Below are 21,865 nucleotides of genomic sequence, written 5' to 3' on the forward strand. Positions count from 1 at the left end.
AAACAAATATGCTGACTCCGATGTGTGCTACTCGCTGACAGCACTTGCCCCAAACAGTCTGTTAAGACTATAGGGGAGAGGGGGGGAGGAAGGGATGCTGTGTCTTTGTCTTGCAGTGTCAGCGTGTGCGTTTGACAGGCAACCGGATCCCAGGGCAGAACTCATCTCGGCGGGGGGGCCTTGACGTCACGCAAATGTTGTGTTTGTAAACCCCCGACTGTGAAACACCTCGGGGGGGGGGGGGGGGGGGGGGCTGGGGTTTGTCCCTGCGCTCCGCTCTCGCCGCACTTAAACTTAGCCGCACACGCGAGGTTCAACGTTGCGACACACAGAGGGGAAGGGACGGATTGTTGGGCAGGCGCTCGTTTTGTAAGTCTTCGAGGAGGGAGGAGGAGGAGGAAGCGTGAAGCGGAAACAAAAATCAACAAACAATACGGGTGATCCGTACGTAGATTACCCCATTGGTTTATTATGGCCGCTGACTTTCTTCCCAACAGCGCCGATTGAATGGGCTATTGTGCAAGCGACGCCATGTGGCTCCGTGTGTTGGAGAACGATGTTGTCTTAAATACCCCAAGTGTACGGACGGGTGTTGAGATTGATTGGGAGGCTTGCAGAGGCGCTGGGATTAAATAGCCGTTTTCTCGATACAGCCAGTTCCCACTGTTGTTTTCATGGGGTTATCCCTCAATGTGCAGGATTGACACAGTCGCTGGAAGTGATGATGCTCTCAAGGTCAAAACCATGGCTAGCCCATCGAACAAAGACGGCCACTGCATCGCGCGCTTTCAGATGCGCTTCTGCGTCTGTCTGGAACGCTTTTCCTTCCGATGTTAGGAAGCCACTGGAGCTAGAGCACTTTTAAATCGAGATTTAAAAGCGAATTTCTTTAGAGCTGCGTTTTGTGTTTAGTTTGTTGTCCTTCCCCCGGCACCTCCGACGAACACGGTTGGCTACGTACGGTGCGAAAGACGTTCAACATACGTAAACCCATAGAGACACGGATATACCCATAGAGACTCGCATTAAAAGTTCAACATATATACATCAAACTATTTGAGGTCCATTGAGCAAGATGGAGCGGTGACATCGGCCATCGTGCGGGTGATGAGTAAATTGTTGCATTGCAGTCTCATGAAATACAGTGTTTGGGGAGGCTTTCATTCAGCAGTGGATTTATCATGGCCTATTCTGATCATCTATAAATGGCTTATCATGTATGTGGCATGTGTACTGAATTGATTTTGCATCTCCATAGGCAGTAGATACCACCTGGGGTTATGTTTTCGGAAAATACTGATGGTAGATTGATGCGTATGATGTATGTTATGCCACAACGTATCGTTTAAAAACTTGCCAATTTGTTTCTAAATACTGTACAGGGACTCCTTTACTTACGAACGAGTTAGGTTCCAGAGGTCTGTTTGTAAGTCGATTTGTTTGTAAGTCCAACTTTACTCCTGTCGATTCCAAACATATTGTACGGCATGCACACTAAACACGGGGAATTGCTTCAAAGGATGTATAATCTCCTGTAGATGCCACTGGTTCTTCACGTTCTGCAGATGTAGATGCCACCACCGCCATCTATTGCACAGTGGTTTAATTTACGACTATCCAGCCGAACAGCCACTTGGACATACGAACAGGTTTGTTCGTATCTCTGAAAGTTCATCAGTCAAATGTTCGTAAGTAGAGAAGTCACTGAACTGAATTATTGTATTGTTTCCCTTCTACGTGACTTTACCGAAAGAACCAAGAATATGAATCACTGCAGTCACGAAAGCTTTGAATCAAAATTTGAATTATTGTATTGCGTTTATACTGCGTGTACCTTATGCAGATACCTGGGGTTGGAGCGGTGGCACAGTGGTTAGCACACTGTAGAATGAACCTGAGGACCCGAGTTAAATTTGCAGCCGCTACTGACAACTTATTAACCAGCTGTGAGAGATATCTAAATCGATCCTGCCTCTTCCCCTTCACCGACCCGTCAAGCCCAGTATGGTGAAGTATGGTTAAACAACTCCCAACACCAACACAGAGCGGGCTGTAAATGACTATTCTAACTGTATAGTAGTAGTAATAATGTAATATTATGCTTTCTGTCGAGATTTGATTGGCTCCAACCCTGGCAAATGGAATTCGTGAGACTGTTCAGTGATTAATTTATGGATACCTCATACATATTTCGGGATAAATTGGAAGAAATCGACATTATAGTATTTCAAAGCCTCTACACATATCTCACACCAATCTCAATACTCATTAAAGGTTTTGATCACCTTCATGGTACACTTTGTCCCATCACTTTCGGTTTAATTTGCTTACGGCAGTCAATGATGTGTAAAGTCTAAGGTCATGAGAAACGTGGGTTAATAAAATCAATAGGGGTACATATATATAGGCGAATGGCTCACCCTGTACATAAATACGTACTGCACTGTGGAACTGTTATCTTAAGTCTATTTGTGGACTCGTTGTAGCGAGCAAAGGAGTAATAGGCCAAAAGCCAACGTGAGCTTGGCTTAATGAATAATCCAGAACACCCCCCCCCACATCCATCCCTCTCCCCGACGTGTATTTATTTGTACACGTATTATCGCGTATGGAATTTATTGCACGGCTGCTTACGTACGGGGCCACGGGGCAAAGGCTGTTGTTGTGAACATACTATCTCTGTTGCTACTACTACTGCTGCTGATAACGTTGATTTCTTTTTTTTAAAGAAGATATTTATGTTTCTCCGTTTCTAAAAATAGAGCTATGTGGCTATGTGGCTCAGAACTCTGGGGCTGACATTTCCGAAATCCCAGGTTAGAATCCAAGTGGTGGCACCCATGATTCACACGGGGTTATCTCACGTGGAGGGAGTTGATCCTTACAGTCCGGTCACCAACTACTACTACGCGTAACAATAGCATTTGATTCCGGCTACAAACCAGTTGGACTATCGTGTGATGAATATTACTCTGTGGCAGATAGGGTGGGTATATTCTTTGGGTCTTTCGGTAAAGTCTACGTGACTTTACCGAAAGACCCAAAGAGTATGGATTCCTGCAGTCACGAAAGCTTCAAATCAAGATTACGGACATTAAGTTTCGATTGTTGGACAGGAAACAATCAAACGACGGTGCACTGTAATGCCAGAAATACATCTGTGTGATTTTGCTTCCTGGTGTTTAGAAATGCACTGCAAAGAGAACAATGCAAATTAAAACAAATATACATTTTTGACATTTAAGCGATTGTACCCAGGAGCAATGCACGTCACGTGCTCTGAGTACATCGTGTATGACGTAGCAACGGTGTCATCATGCGACAGTGAAGATACTGAATGTCATGGTCAGTACCCGTCACCAACGCACCGCTGGTTGACGACCTGCGCTCAGCCGTCGCCCGGCACGGTGTCGCTTGCCTTGCACGTCGACACCCTATTTCATCGCACCATCTCCGCTGGTTTTGGCTACGTACGGTGCGACAGAGGTTCAGCATGCATGGTGCATCTCTGCGGTGTTACAGCCTCTTGGCTGTGCTTTATTAACCTTTGGCCGCCACTCAGTCGCTAGTCTCGACCACGTTTCCTGCCTAGGCCCACCACTTACCTCTCTCTTCATGGTCAATGCAATGGCTCCCAACTGCAAGCGACTGTTCGTTCCCTCGTCGAGGTGGTCCTTGTTCTCCTCTCGAAGTGCAATTCCAAACATGCTACACCTCTCCACCCTTCTTGCGCACGTTCAAGCTATTGTTCCATTTCATTTTTTTCTGTTCCACACGTCACAGTCGTCACGAATTGCGACGTTGCAACGCGTTTCATTCTCCCCTGCAGGTTGGCTGAATGTATTCACGTGTTTGATCGGTGAGCTTCATATTCACGGATTTATTGTCGGAGCACGGATTTAAATTATCTTCAAGGTTGTAGTGGTGTATAGCCTTCGCGTATGACGGACAACCCCAGAATCCCACTGCTCAATAATCTTTCTCAAGTCTGTTACAGAAAAGGTTGCCACTTTCCAGAAGTATGAGGTCTTCCCCTTCTCACCTAAGGGGAGAGGTGTTAATTGAGGTTTCAATGGGAACACCCTCATTGCCCCCCCTTCCCGCATCCGCCATTCTTCTTGTCGTATGGGCTGGTGTCGATGCAGAGCATCAACTACAATTCCACATTCAGGTGAGCAAGCCGGACAATCCGCCATTGCGTGAGGCCAACAATGTCCCAATGTATTTGCTCTCAATAACTACCTCCAGTTCAACAAGGTTTAACGAGTCTTCGGATACAGAACTCATCTTGGGGACAAATATCATAGGTCCTAATATCCGCTGGGTTATCAGCGACTTTGCTCCTCTTATCCGTGCGCAAGGTAAAAATTCACGGGTAACCCACGCATGATAGGAATAGGGCTGCAGACGACAGGAGTTTTCGTGGAACTTATAGCTGCCGTGGAGTCGTGGGTAATAGAGCCACGGACGATAGCTCTCCTGTAGGTATTTGAACATTGCTACAAACTTGTGACCGGTCGCCTCCAGAATGACTGTATTGTCTCACTCTTAACTAAATCCACGTTTAGCGAAGGAAGAGTTCCCCCCCCCCCGCCCAGCCACGGCCCTTCCTCCACGTCCCACGAAAACGCACGCAAGAAAATCACGGCAAAGTTCATGACCTATGGTTGGCGTGTGCAGGATGCCCGGTGCTCGGTCGCACACGCAACCCCCGATACCATATAAAGGACGCCGAAGTCAACCGTGCGTCAAGGAAGTGTAAGCAATCCGACGGCTATTATATAAAACACGCACATGCCATAAATCACTCAAGTACCCTTCGTTTGGCGTGGCATAATCACACTAACAATCCATCAAGTCCATTTGTTTAAGGGTAATTGCACACAAGCGAGTCAATATTAACGATGCAAGTGAAAAATACTGCTCATCTGATTCTAAGTAGTGCACTTCTGAATTTTGTTTTTGATGAAGTCACACTTAGATAATATAGGAACTATCCTGAGACCCGTCTTTGTTCCCACTATTGCATACTAATATAAAGTAAGGAACTTCATACTTTTCTCGTAAAAGTGCGGCTGCTTCTCGCACAATTAGAGGTACCCACCCATCTTCTGTCCAGTCAAATGGGATGACCTTACCGTAAAACTTTCGTAAATTCCACATCTTGCCAAGCACTGGCACGAGGTTTTTAACAACTTGGACAATGCACCACATCTTATTAAGTACGACTGCTATTGTGGGTTGAGAGAGGAAGCTATAACATTAGCACGCAAGTCCGATTAGCACGGTTGGCTACGTACGGTGGGAAAGAAGTTCAACATACATACAACACTGGCATCACAGCGTTTAAAAAGTGTTTAAAAAAAAAGAAATGCAGTAACACATTCCGCAAAGCATTAGCATAACCACTTTATTAATCTTAACTGCACATTCACAATAAAAAAAAAATACAAATATCATTAACGCACACTAGGGGACATTAAATACAGCGAACCAAAACGGAGGCTCATGAAGCATCGAGGATTGATCTGCAGCGCTTTCTTCGCGCGTACGGTCGGACGTGGACACCCGGCTGGACATACTTGGCGACCAACGCGCACTGGACACCGCTCCCATGGCACTTCTGTGCACGTACGCGGAGCACGCGCCGCGCACATCGGACAAAAAAAACCACGCAACTGAACATTCGTAATGCCGCTGGGCTCGTGCGAATGGACACGAGCGTTTTGTTCAGCATCTCGCGAAACGTTTGACGAAACGTGACGGGAAGCAGCAGCAGCAGCAGCAGCAGCTCCAGGGTCAATCGTTAATGTTCCAGCATCCCATTCTCACCAGGGATTGCATTTTCAGATCAAAAAATTGTTGCGGTGACATTCACCATTCCACCCGCCCCGCCATAAAACCACACCACCTGCGGGGCTACCGTGTGGGGGCTTCCATGAGAAGAAGACAAAAAAACGTTCCACCTAAAATATTTAGAATATTTATGAAACGTTGAAACAATTATTACTTTTACATGAACGACAGAACTCTTTGTTTTTTGGTTTATGTTTACCATTCAAGCTTATGTGCTAGTGATGAGGCGTGATTCAGGTTTGGGGACAACAATGCTGGCTGTCCTATACTTCTTCTTAACACCTCGTTAATGTGGCTAAAGTGAACAAGACATAATACAGTACAGTGTAACGACAGAGCTGTCGAAGCATTTTTTTGATCTGTGGCACGCACACACAGTGATCGTTTTCCAAAGATGGACTTTGGTTGGGAGATGTCTTTTAAGTTTTACCAAAAGAACCGTAAGCGAGCAATAGAACCGAACAGTTTGGATCACAAGCCACACAACTGAAAGTGCGAGAATTATTCTCGGGCCTGGCGAGATCAAACAGCATTTTGGCATGGGGAGAACTGAAACAACAGCAGGGCGGGCTTCCGACTTGAAACTCACAGACCCCTCCGTACCTCGTTAAAACGTCCGACCGCCGTAGAGCGGCCAACACAAAGGAGATCATTTTAAAACCACCGCTGCATTCACACTATACTGCTCAAGCATATAAACCTCGTACGTTTATCTAAAGCATGGCCAGTGAGCCGATCAGCAATGTCGTTGGACGTAATTTTTCCGCCTCCAAACACTGGTGCCGGTGGCGCTTTCGCACGACGTAACCTAATCTGGTCGACAGATGCGGTTTATCTGCACTGCAGCTCTGGATTAAGGTCATCTGTGTCCAATCAATCACGGGCAGCGGCAGACGGCGAGCTCGCTGCAGCCTGCAGTATTGGAACCACGTTAGGCGCGGCGTCCCCACGCATAGGATCTCCACGCGCGCGTCCTCAGCACATGTTTGCTAAATAACGCTTGGCCGCTTGATACGCCGGTTTTTAATGTATTTTTCTTTTCATGTTTTTTTTTTTGGTGTGTTCCCCCCTTCCATTAGTCGCACAGTGGGAGTTTGTTTTGTTCTCATTTTTCAATGCCAGCTCTCAGCGAAACACATTTTTTCAAGCGACGTTTTCTTTTGAACGGGCACACGTGCACAAGCGAGCTATTGCAAATAACCATATTAATAAGGAAGTCAATTTGTTTTCAACAAATCACTTTTGTTCATATGCCATCGTATGCTTTGCCATACAAGTCTATTGCACAGGTGCAAAAATACAACTTCAACCACCAAACTTTCACAAAACACACAGTTGGAACACACATAGGTGCGTCTACATTTCAAATATTAACACCTCCGGCCCCAGAGGGCTTTCTATACTGATATATTACATGATTTAATGTGGGGGGTAGTCACGAGGCTGAAGGCAGTATCTTATTTGCCTCAGCTTCTTATTCGCTAGAGGCCAACTGTTAAATTCATCAGCAGTGGAGTCAGATTGGTGTTGGAGGCTGATGGCCAGGACTGGCTATATCTCAAACCTGGCTTTGCCTCGGAGGAATTAATTGTTTCGTCTTCGCAAACAATATTAAGCTGGGTTGGAAAATATTCCAACTTTTCAGCTCCTGCGAAATTGAGTAATTTTGCTCTCTGCCATTTATTGCTTTAAAAAACCCACAACGGTAGCAATAGAGCACGAGGCTCGCGTTATTGAGACGTAAAGGCCCACTCTGAATTCCACTAAAATGCAATGGGTTTCGGTGGGTAAGTTAGGATGCATTCTTGTGCAAGCAATGATGTGTTCGTACGACTCTCAAGTGACGTGAACCTCGATGCTGCATAGTCAAATGAGTAAGCTATTGCAGCACGACTGCTTCCCAAATATTTATTCACACAATGCTTAAAGTGGTATGTGCCATCTTGATCTGAAACACACGTGCCGTAAGTCGGTGTCGCTAATTTTTACAGTGACCTCATCCCTTTTTGTTGCAATTACACATCCGAGAGCGACAGTTGTATAAATAATAAAATGTAAAAAAACCCCAAAAGGGTTCCAATAACAGCGGAGCTCTCGGTGCACTTTGACAGCCTTGTAGAAGCAAGCTGGGGTCAATACTTAGGGCTTTAATGATTTCCACTAATGTGGGGTCAATGTATCTTGGCCACTGTTAATGGGTTTAACGTGCACTGAGAGCAAAGTGGGAGAAGAGGCAATGCATTTTAAGGATCTGTCTGTGCCTTTAATAGCAATTCCTTCTCATATAGCTATACCATAAAACAATAACGCAACGTGCAAACAAATGCGTAAAAAGACAATCAACGCAGGAACATAAATAAATGTTATTATTTTTTTATTTTAACATGTAAGGGCCACTGAGCTATATAGATATTTTTCAGAAGCAACCTGGCCACAAATGGTAGGTCAACGAAGTGGCTCATCAGGTGGACATGTATAGCAGCCAAATGCTCAAAGGGCACATTTCTAAATGTGCAGGGAAAAACCGGAGGACCCGGAGAAAATAGCACGTGACCACGGGGAGAACATTGAGACTCCAAATATCCAGGCGTCAGGGTCGGGATTGAACCTACGATCTCCTGCATACCAGGCAAGAGAGTTAACATCTCACCACCGCGGCGCCCCAAACTTCATGGGTGAAAACTACAAATTTTATAAATAATAACAATATTGAATGTATTCAGAATCAGAATGTTTATTTATCCTGGATGCGCTATGCAGTGATGAGTTTGGATAGTAAATGGATGGAAGGCAAGCATGCACAAAACAGGTGTTGGAGATGCTGTGGGGCTGCGTCATGGACTCTGTTGTACTGTAATATGCTCTCAGATTCTATGTTCCTCACTTTCACCAACCCACACTGACTTGTGAAGTGAAGTAAGATCAAATAACCCCCATGACCCAGCACGGTGTGGGGAGGTCGACATCTAAAAGTGAATTGACAAAGGGGTCGTAAAAGGTAAAGATACAGCCTGGGAATTGCTTCCTTACGCCACTGCCGGCAGAACGGACTTGGCTTCAAGGGAGCTCTGGGGAGCTCCCCCAGAGGATGTATTAGCCTCCTCATCCACACTGGCCAGCCGTTTTTGATACAGCTGGGGGTATACCCACACTACCCTCCACCACACACAACCTGCCAGTAGACTGTGGTGTATCCATTTAGAAAGGCGGAAAGGCGCTGTACCGCGCACGTGCGATTGTTCAGAAGAGCCGTTTACGAATTGTTATTTCCACGTGACGGTTTCCACGGACGGGTATATATGCACACGAACGCAAACGCCCGTGAACGCGCGTCACTCCCGCGCGTCACTCCCGCGCGCCACTCCCGCGCGAGCCCTCGCCGACGTGCGATGCCCGCCCGTGCAAAAACTTGCGTCGTTGCTCAGGCGTTGCAGACGAGGGCCTCCGCGAAGGGTCCCTGCAGGGCCTCCCCGAGCAGGCAACGGACCCACACGTGGTAGGTGGCGTGCGGGCGAACGTGCTCGCGAAACGTGTGGTTGAGGACGGGCAGGATGTAGGGCGTGTACGTGTTCTCGCCCAGCTCCTGGATCCACACCTCGTAACGCACCTCGTGCTGCGGGGTTCGGCGAGTGTGGGAGCGGCAGAAATAACAGAGGGGTGAGGTGGGGTGGCGGGGGGGGATGGAGTCGGAGACAGAGAGTACACAAAGGCCATGCAGATGAAAACCCTAAGACCAAATCGCCCAGCATGTGCCCCGATCGCATCAGGTGGCGAGATGTTAACTACCTCGCCTGGTGTGCACGAGGCCGTAGGTTCGATCCCGACCCTGATGCATGTATATTTGTAGCTGCATGTTCTCCCTGTGGTCGCGTAGGTGTTTCTGCCGGGTCCTCCGGTTTTTCCCTCCCCGTTTAGAATAATGCGTTTCAAGTATTTGGCTGCTTTAAATTTCCACACGATACGCCATCCATTTGTGGCCAGGTCACTTCTGAAAAAGAGCTATATAGCTCAGTGAACCTTACCTTATAAATACAGAGTTAAATTTTGTTTTAGATTTGAAATCTTGAGCCTTGGATAATTCCCGGGATCGGTTGACGCTCATGTGCGCACGGCTCGTTGTAAGCACTGGTGTGGCTGTGCTACGTTGTGGGCGCCAGAAGAGTAGCTCAGAATAAAGCCACTATTATTGATTCATGATGTTATCCTTTAGTGTACGCTTTATTTGCATTATTACTTGGCCATCCTTCACTGCAATCGTCAATGTGGGATGGTGACGGCAGGGAGCATAGACAGAGGAGCATAGTAGTGCAGTACAACAATGGACTCTGCTGCACTGCCACCTACAATGACAGCAAAAAAAAGATAAAGGTGCAGGCCTGAACTGTCTCGTTCACACCATTGCTGGTAGAAGGGCCTCCATCAGAGGGAACTTTAGAAAGATTATATAGACAGTATTTGGCCTACTCTTCCACGCTGGCTAGATATTTTCAAAGAGGTGGGAGTACCCACACTTGACCCCACCAAATGCGACCTGTCGTTCGACTGCGCTGTGCCCATACATACTTCCGAGTGGCCAGGTGGGGTGGGGGGGGGTATTTCATGAAGTTGCCTGTTGTTTCATCAATGGGCAAGTAACAAAACCTAATATCCATACGTAATGCTCATTCTCATGAATCCAGTTAACCCGTGAAAATGCCACTTTAAGATCGTAAAAAAAAAAAACAACCCTGCCCATTGTTTAAACTGCCGTACCGAGAGATCTCTGGATCCAACCGATGCACAACAGCAACAGTGGTCTTAAAATATCACGGAGGAGAAGGAGGAGGAGAAGAAGGGAAAAACTCTGAGAAAGGGGAAATACCGAGGGCACTTTGAGAAAGGGCAGATTCCACGGTGGTTCCCACGACACGAGGAGGCCAGCTGCGGAGCCCGTGGCTGTCCCCTGGGAGCCGGCGTCTTGTCGGTTCACAGCCTCGCAGCGAGCGGCCCTCACGCGGCCCGGGAACATGACGGGAACCGCGGGGGCATCGCTCGGGGAGGGAGGACGGTCGCCCAGCGCCGCTCGTACCGTCGCCAGGAAGGACGGGATGTTGACACGTGTGTCCTGGACGGGACGACGGGATGCCGGTTTTAGTTAGGGTCATTCAACCGAGGGCGTGGTGACTGGCACGCACACGAGGAAATAACCCGACTCTCCACACATATCGCACGTTAAAAATGTGTTTGTTAAAAGGCAGTCAAGTGCGCAGTGTAACATTTTAAGGTGTTCGTGTATATGTACGGCCATTTTGTCATTCCACTGCTGGATGAGAGCTTCCCTAAGCCATGCAGGTCTTGGGTTTTTTTTATGACCATACTTCACCACACTCGTCAGTGTGGTTTGTGAAGGGAGGTGAGCATAGATGTGGGAGCATAAAATAACCGTATAAATTGTTAGGTGAGAAATTTTTATTGTTTGGTAATTTTTGAGCTGTAACTTGCACAAATATCGACGCTGATATTTAAATACGTTGACAACCTTAATGAAGTGTGGAATAGCTAAATTTAGAATGTGAGCAGTATTTGTGATGGCAACGTAAGTTGTAGGCCAGTTGGTGCTTTATCTTTAGATCAACATCACATGGAGAGAATGACTTTAGAAACAGGCGAGTATGAATGATGCATGCCTCATTCAATAATCAATGAAAAGTAAAATGTATTCAAAGTATGCGTTTGTTGGGTTCCAAAATTTTAATGGGAGACCATAAGCAAAACTGGATTTGTGCTAGTTGGGTCATATTGGCCTAATCCCTATGCACAGGCAATACATGTTTGCCTCAATGCAGCCCTTCCGTCAATTTAAAAACATTGCCACAAATCATACAGTTGTCTCCACTTTGCAGCTTCATTCTCAGAGGCCAAAAAATAATAACCGCTCGGTTTTCTGCTTTTGTGCACTTATGCAAGGGCACTACCATCTTTAATCAATGGCAGGTCTGCCATCTAGTGGCAACACATAGCAGACAAAATATTGCACATGAGTAAGAGGCTCATGCCCCATTCACTGCAATTTCTCGTTCCGAAGACTGATTGGAAATGTTATATTCAAACACGCCCACAAATTAACATGAGAGGAAATGGACATTTCCAGCCCTGGACAACGAAGCACTCACTTGGTAGATGCGGTAGAGCCACTCGGGATTGCGGCAGCAGAGGTGGGGGGGCACCTCGGCACTGCGCTCGATGCGCTCCTGCTCGGCCGGGGGCAGGTGGGCGATGCCACCCTCATCCCACGACCGCTGCGGGTGCGCCACCGAGTCGCCGCGCCGCTCGTTTCTCCACGCCGCGTACACCAGGCCCATTCCCGGCAGGCCGCAGAGCGTGCGGTACGGCGTGTAGTGCGTCGGATTCACGCCGTACGGGAAAATCTCCACAAGAGCTGCTCCCTGCGGCAAGAAAGCGGCGAGGGCGAGGTGGGAGCCGTGGACGCCAACGAGGGCGGACGCGCCGCTCAGAATTCGCACCAGCTCGGGGAAGGAGTGGGACTCCTCAGACACGACGAGCACACGCGTGGAAAACTCCTGTGCCAGGGCCACGATCAGCTCTGCTTCGTTCAGGATCAGCCGGTTCAGTGTCCGCCGGAACAGAACCACCGAGTGGCCAGTCACGGCATTGCCGACAGGGTTGTTTTCTGCACTTTGCCCGTGGTCAGCGGTAGAACCGAGAGAGCTGGGGCTCGTCCCTGCTGGTTTCTCACCGGACGCAATGGTGCACTCAGTCTTGGAATTTGTGTCACAGTCACTGTCCTGAGAACCTAAATTCGCGCTGTTTTGTTCACTGAAGTTGAACTCTGGTACGGACACGTTCAGTCTCTCTCGGATGAAGTCAGCAAAGTGTCGGACCTCATTTCCCGATACCAGGAGATTGGGCTTAGGCCCCTGCGGTTGTGTGAAGCCATACTGGTACCAAGTCACCAGCTTACTGACACCCACGTATGCACGCGGAAAGCAAACTAATGGACCCAGTCTGGCAAGGTCTTCTCTGAGCAGCGGGCGGCGGTCTGTGAGCAACATGTACAGGTCGAAGTGTGCACCCTCCGACCAGCCTTCAGAAAAGATCAGCCTGGCCTCATTGCCTAGCTCGCCAAATTGTCGTAGGGTGTAAAAAGCCGGGAGCAGATCGTCGTGAAGAACGTGCATGATGTTGCCTGGGTTGAAACGGTTGAAGATCAACGCCGGGTCAGACAGGAAGACGGGCTGGGGCAGGCCGCCCAGGGCTGACACGGGCATGTCGACGAAATTAAAGTACTGCGTGTTGTGATCGTCGACGGACGACAAATCCATGAGCGCCGGCTGGAATCGGCGGGCGCCGAGGCTGGGCAGCGCCACCGAGCCGGGCCCGTGGAAAAACACGAACTCGTCGGCGTCCGACCAATAGCAGAGGCGCTGGAAGCGGCACAGCCGGTCGGTGTGCACCTTGCCGGTGCAGACGGCAGCGGTGCCGAGGGCGTGCAGCTCGTCCAGCGCGGCGGTGTAGTCGGCGGGCGACAGCAGCGGGCTGGCGCGAGCGGCTCGCAGCTCTTCCTCCGCCTGGCTGGCGCGCTCATGCACGCGCACATATTGCCAGAGTACGGCCGCCAGCACCGGCAGGAGGACGCCGTTGAGAAGCATTGGCACGTTCATGGTCGACGGGGATCCTTGCCACTGCCGTTATCTACTTGGTACGGAGATGATGTCTACAGCGGCGGCACAATGAGCGGTGCTCATGGGCTTAAGTTCATGGAAACCATAACAGTAATTTTAAGATGTTTGTGATGATGGGATTATAACTGGAGCAACTAAAGCGAGAGGAGTTCACCTTAGTGCCTGACAATATATTAAATTGTTCTTGATTTGAACGAAATCACCCATTCCAGCTGCAAGCTGATAAATCATCTTCACAAACTGCTACAATATTTACAATATTAAAGTAATGTTGATAGAAAACAACCTTGCTAATGATGGCAGGATACTTGGATACTAAAAACTACTGCATAAGCAAGAGCGCCACGATGTGTATATAGCTGAATATTTTTTTTGGCACGCACTCTTAGCAGTGACGGTCAAGTTGTCTTTAAAGTAACCTGCATTGGCGAGGGAGGTAATGCCGTTCAACTCTGCACTCAACACACATTTTTTGGAGACAGAAACAGAATGCATATATTCAGAATGTTGTAACTTGGCGGTGATATAAAATAGTTTCACTAATGTATATAAAGTCACGTTGAAGGGAAACAATAAAATAATAAAATATATATAAAACAATAAAAATTCTCACGACGTTTCGACCATAACACAAACGGTCGTCATCAGGTGTCAATGCAAACCGACACACCTGATGACGACCGTTTGTGTATTGGTCGAAACGTCGTGATAATTTTTATTGTTATATATATATTTTATTATTTTATTGTTTCCCTTCAACGTGACTTTACCAAAAGAGCTAAGAATATGAATTACTGCAGTCACGAAAGCTTTAAATCAAAATTTAATGTATATAAGTTAGGAAAAAAATTATTACCATCCGCTGTGTTAAAGCCAGGAACAGAAAATGAAGTATATTTTTTTCTCTAACAACAGTGTTGCATTCAAACGCATTCCTGCAGAGGGAGCTGGTAGGAACGTTGGGTTGCTCGGTCAATAGCCAGGGTCAACAGCGGCGTGGTGTATTCCGCAAATATGCCCGACTGTGAGGGCGGGCACAAGCCGGCATGAATAGGTTAAATGTTGAGTTTTATAAGGGCACCACGGGGTGACCAGCCCCTCCCCACCCAGCCCCACCCCTCCCACCCCCCACCCAGCCCCACCCTCCCCACCCAGCCCCACCCTCCCCACCCAGCCCCACTCTCCCCACCCAGCCCCTCTCCACCCTCCCCTCCCCACCCAGCCCCTCCCTCCTCACCCAGCCCCTCCCCACCCTCCCCTCTCCACCCAGCCCCACCCCTCCCATTTTTGGATGCACAACGGACGGACGGACACAATAATCCCCTGTGGGCTGGTGTAACCAGGAGGTACCTACCAGTAAAACGTTCTCTGGCTAAAGTTGAAATGTTCTTTACATGTATACTAAGCCTAACGTCTTGCAATGGTGTTCATGCAACAAAAAAACCTATGAAACTGTTGAGCATGCCAGAGAGGCAATTCATATTTTTCTGAATACACTAACAGACGTGTTCTCAAAACAAAATACACTGCTCTTGAAAGATCGATTATAATCTGAATTTATAATGGAATTATACCCATCTTAAAATCTCATCTCAAGTATTCCCTCTGCACTGGATAGTGGGTATACATTTCTAAAATATCAATACAGCCTATTGATTTTGGCAGTGTGAAAGCTTAAAGGTGGACAGATGAGACGTTTAAAATCCCCAACTCACGCTTTCACTTCTTGTTGATAATCGCTTTTAATCTGTCAATGACATCGAGCTGAGAAAGGATTTTGGAAGAACAGCCACACCTGGCGTCACATAGCTTACATTCCCCAGAGATTTCTGGATTTGTGAGCATCAAATGTGCGGAGAATTCCGCGCTTGCCTTTGTGAGGACAGTTTTCAGTCTCTAAAAAAATATGTAGAAAAAAACCCCAATGCTTAATTAACTATCCATCACAAAATACATCAAACATTATGTGCAGTGTAATTTCAACCACGGAGATTGGCACATTAATCTGTAGAGCTTTGGTACTTAAGATGCAATCATGTTTTTATTTATATATATTTTTAAATGGTCCATAGCTGGTGACAGGCAACAATAAGCAAAAAAATCGTGAAAAAAAGTGCATCCTGCAATGCTACACAAAGGCTTTGTTTGGCAAAGGTGGAGATAAGGGAGGGAGTGATGAATCTGAGCAGAATAGAATGTTTTCAGGGTTTGCTGAGCACAGACCCTGAAGCTCAAAACACCAAGTGGCCAGTAACAAAATATCGTCGTTGAAGTCCCAATAGATGCGAGTAAAATGCGTTTCTTGGAGCACGGTTCGAAGAACTCGGGTAAAGATATGGTGGGAGGGCACTCCAAAGCCGAACAGTGCGATGGATGTCGCAAAAAGAGGAAGTGTTGTGACCTGCAGTGTTAGTGGGTTGAACATGGTATCGATGAGACGATTGTGGAAACGGCGACCAGTGGCAGCAATTGGAAGAGTGACATTGAGGTGACTGACTGTCAGCGAGCGAGTTGATTGGAGTGAATCAGCGAGTGCTCGATTATCAATCAACCTATGCTGCAAAGAACCTACAGCTTAAGGGCAATTAATGAATTATGTATTATATGCACACCTACACAGCACAGTGTATATAATTTAATGAGGAGACCCACACTATCGTGTCTGCAGGGAATCTAAAAAGTATGGCCAATAAAATGAATGCTCTCATGCGCAACAAAGTATGCCTATACCACTGTGTGCAGTGAATGAATTAATAACTATCCAGGGGCAAGCCAATCCAATCTAACGGGCACCAGATTACATTTCCTTGGCAAGGCTTTTTGGGATGCACTGTGGCATGAAAGGTTGTGACAGAAATTCCACGGAGCATGCAGGACAAGCTGCGATCGAGTAGAAGGACAGACGTGCCAATTGGTGTGATTTAGTGAAACGGTGGTGCAGGTACTAAACAGCTCACAGCATTAAGCTGCTCAGATGTATGCATTTATCAGCTTCAAGCACAACCAGCGTGAGAATCGCACATCCAAAGCATCGCATTTTAGAAAACACCGTTGGCAGCATATCTGCGAAGCCAAACCAAGCCAGTCTAATGAGCGATGAGCACGTTATACGGCACAAGTTAGTAAGTCAATGGGCTTGCGCTAAAAACACGGCGCTAGAAGGGCTTGATGCCCGACGGAGAAGACTGGTGACAAAATCGTAGCCGAAGGAGAGAAACGCACCCAAGAGCACAACTACCACGGAGATGGTGCGTTCAGATGAGAGAGCGCGTGGCCGCGATGAGAAATGCGGCATCACGGGACAATAAACAACGGTAACAGTATGGGGGGACACCTTCAGCCAGCATTGGATAGACAATCACAGATAGTCTTTGGTTTTTTCGGTAAAGAGTGTGAATCCTTGCAGTCACGAAAGCTTCAAATCTAGAATCACGGATAGCTATGATAATGATTAGAGCTGGCAAACTAGAGTTCATGAAGTCGATGTTATCGACCATGCCCAGCCGATTATCTCCCATCGGAAAGAGACGTGAGACTCACCCCCCACCCCCACCCTGTCTCCCCCAAATTATTTTCGCATTACCCAATAGTCGAGCAATATAAACGATAATATAATCGGTAGCATAATCACAGACGTAAATAATCTGACATCCCAGCTCTGATCATGACATTAAGGGCCAGTGCGTGCTATCAGGTAGCCTTGTGGTATCGCCGTTTGCCGCTCATTGCAGATGCTCACGGTTCTAATTCCCAGCGGCCACCCCAGTTAATACTGCGGTGGGTGCATTGACCAAAAAGTAAGAGTTAGGCCATTGTGTGCTGGAGTCTTGGTCCCAAATTTGAAATTGGAATATACATGGCAATTATCCCCACTCCCTCTCTCCCCCCCCGAAAATGTATAATTGTAATAATAATCAGTTCATCTGACGTATGTGCAGGATGACGTACCTCTCTGTTCCACGCGTGGTGAGTCAGGGGGCGCCACAGAGCTATCGTTGATGTGTCCCGGGCCTCCTCTTGTCGTTACGGTGCTGCAATAAAAAAAAATACAGTACAGAAAAGTGACAGAAACACATACCGTGTCAACACACACGGTTTACCCCGTATTCTTGTACAGGGAAATTGAGGTTTCAGGTCCATACGGCGTACAGCCGTTTCAATACAGGCAAAACTAAATGTCTATTTGTTTGTGTTTCTCCCTTGTGATGAGACTTCTTTGCAGGATGATAGTTGAGATTTTTAAGGGCATGGGGTGACCAATAAGGTCCGAATTGTGTGGTCACTGACACCTCGGTGTGAGGACACTGGCTCCACAAATCAACGCCGAAAACTCAACACACTCGTCTGCAACACTGTCTTAAAATAGCCAGTTTTATTAAATAGGCGACGTTTCGGACATGTGCCCTTCTTCACAGCACAAGCCCTGCGTTGAACAAATGCACGGATTGTGCTGCAGTATTCGTGTCTTGCGAATATACAGATGCCCGTCAGAGGCGAGCGTGTAACACTCTTTGCAGAGTTGTGCAATGCACAGCCTCTTTGTCAATCCACTGCTGGATGAAGAACCTTCCTCGTGTCGGACATGGGTGGTCAATACGCGCATTGCGCTAACCACTGCGCCACCGCTCCCCCCCCCCCCATATACCGCAGTAGTTAATAGAATACAGCATCACATACATGGGGACATTTAATTAACCTGCAAACGAGCTCGGACATACACAACATACTCTTCAGGCTCAGTGACTTAACAAGCGTATATATCGTATTTGAATAATATTCATATAAAACTTAAAAAAATTTATCCACAGCTACCTGCCAAATGTGTGCCGGCGAATATGGGATTGCACCTGCAGCTCACAGAGTTCATGCGTTCGTCCGTCAGTCAGTCTGTTCGTCAGTCAGTCTGTTCGTCTGTCAGTCTGTTCGTCAGTCAGTCTGTCTGTTCGTCAGTCAGTCTGTCTGTTCGTCAGTCAGTCTGTTCGTCTGTCAGTCTGTTACTGAGTCAGTCTGTTCGTCAGTCAGTCTGTTCGTCAGTCAGTCTGTTCGTCAGTCTGTCTGTTCGTCAGTCAGTCTGTTCGTCTGTCAGTTTGTTACTCAGTCAGTCTGTCCGTCAGTCAGTCTGTTCGTCAGTCTGTTCATCAGTCAGTCTGTTACTCAGTCAGTCTGTTCGTCTGTCAGTCTGTTCGTCTGTTACTCAGTCAGTCTGTTAGTCAGTCAGTCTGTTCGTCAGTCAGTCTGTTCGTCAGTCAGTCTGTTCGTCTGTCAGTCTGTTCGTCAGTCAGTCTGTTCGTCTGTCAGTCTGTTCGTCAGTCAGTCTGTTCGTCAGTCAGTCTGTTCGTCTGTCAGTCTGTTCGTCTGTCAGTCTGTTCGTCTGTCAGTCTGTTCGTCAGTCAGTCTGTTCGTCAGTCAGTCAGTCAGTCTGTTCGTCTGTCAGTCTGTTCGTCTGTTAGTCTGTTCGTCAGTCAGTCTGTTCGTCTGTCAGTCTGTTACTCAATCAGTCTGTTACTCAGTCAGTCTGTTCGTCTGTTTGTCAGTCAGTCAGTCAGTCTGTTCGTCAGTCAGTCTGTTCGTCTGTCAGTCTGTTACTCAATCAGTCTGTTACTCAGTCAGTCTGTTCGTCTGTTTGTCAGTCAGTCTGTTCGTCTGTTACTCAGTCAGTCTGTTCGCCAGTCAGTCTGTTACTCAGTCAGTCTGTCAGTCAGTCTGTTACTCAGTCAGTCTGTTCGTCTGTTTGTCAGTCAGTCTGTTCGTCTGTTACTCAGTCAGTCTGTTCGCCAGTCAGTCTGTTACTCAGTCTGTTACTCAGTCAGTCTGTACGTCAGTCAGTCTATTACTCAGTCAGTCTGTTCGTCTGTTACTCAGTCAGTCTGTTCGTCAGTCTGTTACTCAGTCAGTCTGTTCGTCAGTCAGTCAGTCTGTTCGTCTGTCAGTCTGTTCGTCAGTCAGTTCGTCGTCAGTCAGTCTGTTCTTCCGTCAGTCAAGTCAGTATGTCAAGTCAATCTGTCCACCTGTCCGTTTGACTGATTGTCCGTCAGTCCGACTGTTCATCAGTCCGTCCGTATGTGAATTCGTCGGTCAGTACGTCCCACAGTCAGGGATCTTCAGGGTACCGGGGTCCTGCAGCCTTGGGTTCCCGATAGTCTCAGGGTCCCGGAGCCTCGGGGTCTCGGTGTCCTGCAGTCTCGGGGTCCCCGAGTCTCGGGGTCTCAGGGTCTCAAGAGTCTCAGAGTCCCAGAGTCTCAGAGTCCCAGAGGCCCAGAGTCTCAGGGTCCCAGAGTCTCGGGGTCCCAGAGTCTCAGGGTCCCAGGGTCTCAGAGTCCCAGAGTCTCAGGGTCCCAGAGTCCCAGAGTCTCAGGGTCCCAGAGTCTCAGGGTCCCAGAGTCTCAGGGTCCCAGAGTCTCAGGGTCCCAGAGTCCCAAAGTCTCGGGGTCCCAGAGTCTCAGAGTCCCAGCGTCTCAGAGTCCCAGAGTCTCAGAGTCCCAGAGTCTCGGGGTCCCAGAGCCTCAGGGTCCCAGAGTCTCAGAGTCCCAGTCTCGGGGTCCCAGAGCCTCAGGGTTCCAGAGTCTCAGAGTCCCAGAGTCCCAGAGTCTCGGGGTCCCAGAGTCTCAGGGTCCCGGAATCTCGGGGTCCCGGAGTCTCGGGGTCCCAGAGTCTCAGGGTCCCAGAGTCTCAGAGTCCCAGAGTCTCAGAGTCCCAGAGTCTCGGGGTCCCAGAGCCTCAGGGTTCCAGAGTCTCAGAGTCTCTGAGTCCCAGAGTCCCAGAGTCTCAGGGTCCCAGAGTCTCAGAGTCCCAGAGTCCTGGGGTCCCAGAGTCTCGGGGTCCCAGAGTCTCGGGGTCCCAGAGTCTCAGGGTCCCAGAGTCTCAGGGTCCCAGAGTCTCAGGGTCCCAGAGTCCCAGAGTCTCGGGGTCCCGGAGTCTCGGGGTCCCAGAGTCTCGGGGTCCCAGAGTCTCAGTCCCAGAGTCTCGGGGTCCCAGAGTCTCGGGGTCCCGGTGCTTAGCGACGGACGGCGACGCGAGCAGGAGGATGAATGGAGGCGGGTGGGAGACTTTAGGGACCGCGGTGATTTTCACCAGTCGGCCTCATTCTCAAGCGAAGGGCTTTGCATGTGATGGCCAGCAGAGGGCAGTACAGCAAAATCAAAATGAGAAGATCACCGTCTCCTTAATAAATGTGTTGTTTTTTTAGGGGATAGATCGCGTAAATATATAAATGTGTCGTTTAACCCGCCACCACCCGACGCCGCCAATTAGCGAGAGTTGTCACGTCAACAGAACGTGCCAATTCGTTACTACTTCAGCACACCGGTGCGTTGGAGAGCAAACCCACAGCATTTACAATTCGAGTACGACGTTTCGACTACGTCTCCTTCGCACGATCCCTGCCTCCACGTAAAAACAATGTACTAGATATAAAAGGCAAATATGTTTTACACATCCCATCAGCCGCATGGTCTTCTGGGGGGTGATGGGGGGGACATTATTTTCGCCGATTTGGGTCAACAGAAACAAATTGGCACCTTTTTGCCAGTATCAAAGTGTGAAAAATAAGAATAAGAATAGCTTTTACCCTTTCTGGAAATATTGTGGTTTTTTTTGTTGTTGCCCGAAAGGGTAAAACGGATAAAACCTATTCTTAATTTTTTTCAGAAACAAATTCTGGACCGGTTTTGACATTCCGCGTCTCATAAGCAGTCAAGCTGGCTTGAACCAATGTTCATATCTAACAGAGAGGGCCTCGCCGGTAAACATCTGGTAGTTACACGAGCATTGGTTAAAACAACCCAGCACGGAGCAGCGTGGTGAAGCATGGTCAAACAACCACCCCGTTCCCCGAATGGTTTGGGGAGGCCCTAATTCAGCAGCGAGGTGACAGAAGGGCCGTACATGTGACACATTAATAATAAAATATCCCACATGTTTTTTTCATTGACTGTGTCCTAAAGTAATCTATTAACAAACTCCACTAACATTTTTACTTTTTAGAAATTTCGTCTTCAATGAGACGTGTATTTTTCCAAGTGATTACAAAGATTTGTAATTGACTTTTCCAAAACCCTTTCATGTTTATAAATATGAAGTACCTTGTTCAGGGAAGAGCATGTTCAGAGATACGATTCATAGAAGAGAAATGTCCTAAACTGAAGCAGGTGAGAGTCAATAATTATTTTCAAAGTCTCATTCGCCAAGAATGCCTGGTCGATGGAGACTACATTTAGTACTGCAAACATTGTTGTGTGCAAGTTGACCCAGACAGGTAATTGAGTGGTACCCAGATGATAGTAGTAATGATGATTCTCAAAGAGTGGTCCTCAGTGACAATTGTGGTC

At 47.9% G+C, this 21,865-nt stretch overlaps 1 protein-coding gene across 2 annotated transcripts; it reads right to left on the reverse strand.

Annotated features, from left to right (window-relative positions):
* Nucleotides 1-5,391: 5,391 nt before the first annotated feature.
* Nucleotides 5,392-20,612, reverse strand: POMGNT2 (protein O-linked mannose N-acetylglucosaminyltransferase 2 (beta 1,4-)). Of its 2 annotated transcripts, none has more exons than XM_032957726.2 (5): nucleotides 19,649-20,612; nucleotides 17,487-17,569; nucleotides 12,009-13,990; nucleotides 10,718-10,960; nucleotides 5,392-9,469 (listed from the first exon to the last, which is right to left on the reverse strand). In XM_032957726.2, the coding sequence occupies exons 3-5, from the start codon at nucleotides 13,515-13,517 to the stop codon at nucleotides 9,278-9,280; spliced, it is 1,944 nt and encodes a 647-aa protein (XP_032813617.1). In that variant the 5' UTR covers nucleotides 13,518-13,990; nucleotides 17,487-17,569; nucleotides 19,649-20,612; the 3' UTR covers nucleotides 5,392-9,277. The 2 variants fall into 2 exon arrangements, with proteins under 2 accessions (XP_032813617.1, XP_032813616.1); XM_032957725.2 differs by having other exon boundaries at nucleotides 18,351-20,612.
* Nucleotides 20,613-21,865: the final 1,253 nt, after the last annotated feature.

This window comes from Petromyzon marinus, chromosome 20, assembly GCF_048934315.1.
Source record: "Petromyzon marinus isolate PM22_M1 ecotype Great Lakes invasive population chromosome 20, UKy_Petmar_22M1.pri1.0, whole genome shotgun sequence".
In the NCBI taxonomy this organism is placed as follows: Eukaryota; Metazoa; Chordata; class Hyperoartia; order Petromyzontiformes; family Petromyzontidae; genus Petromyzon; species Petromyzon marinus.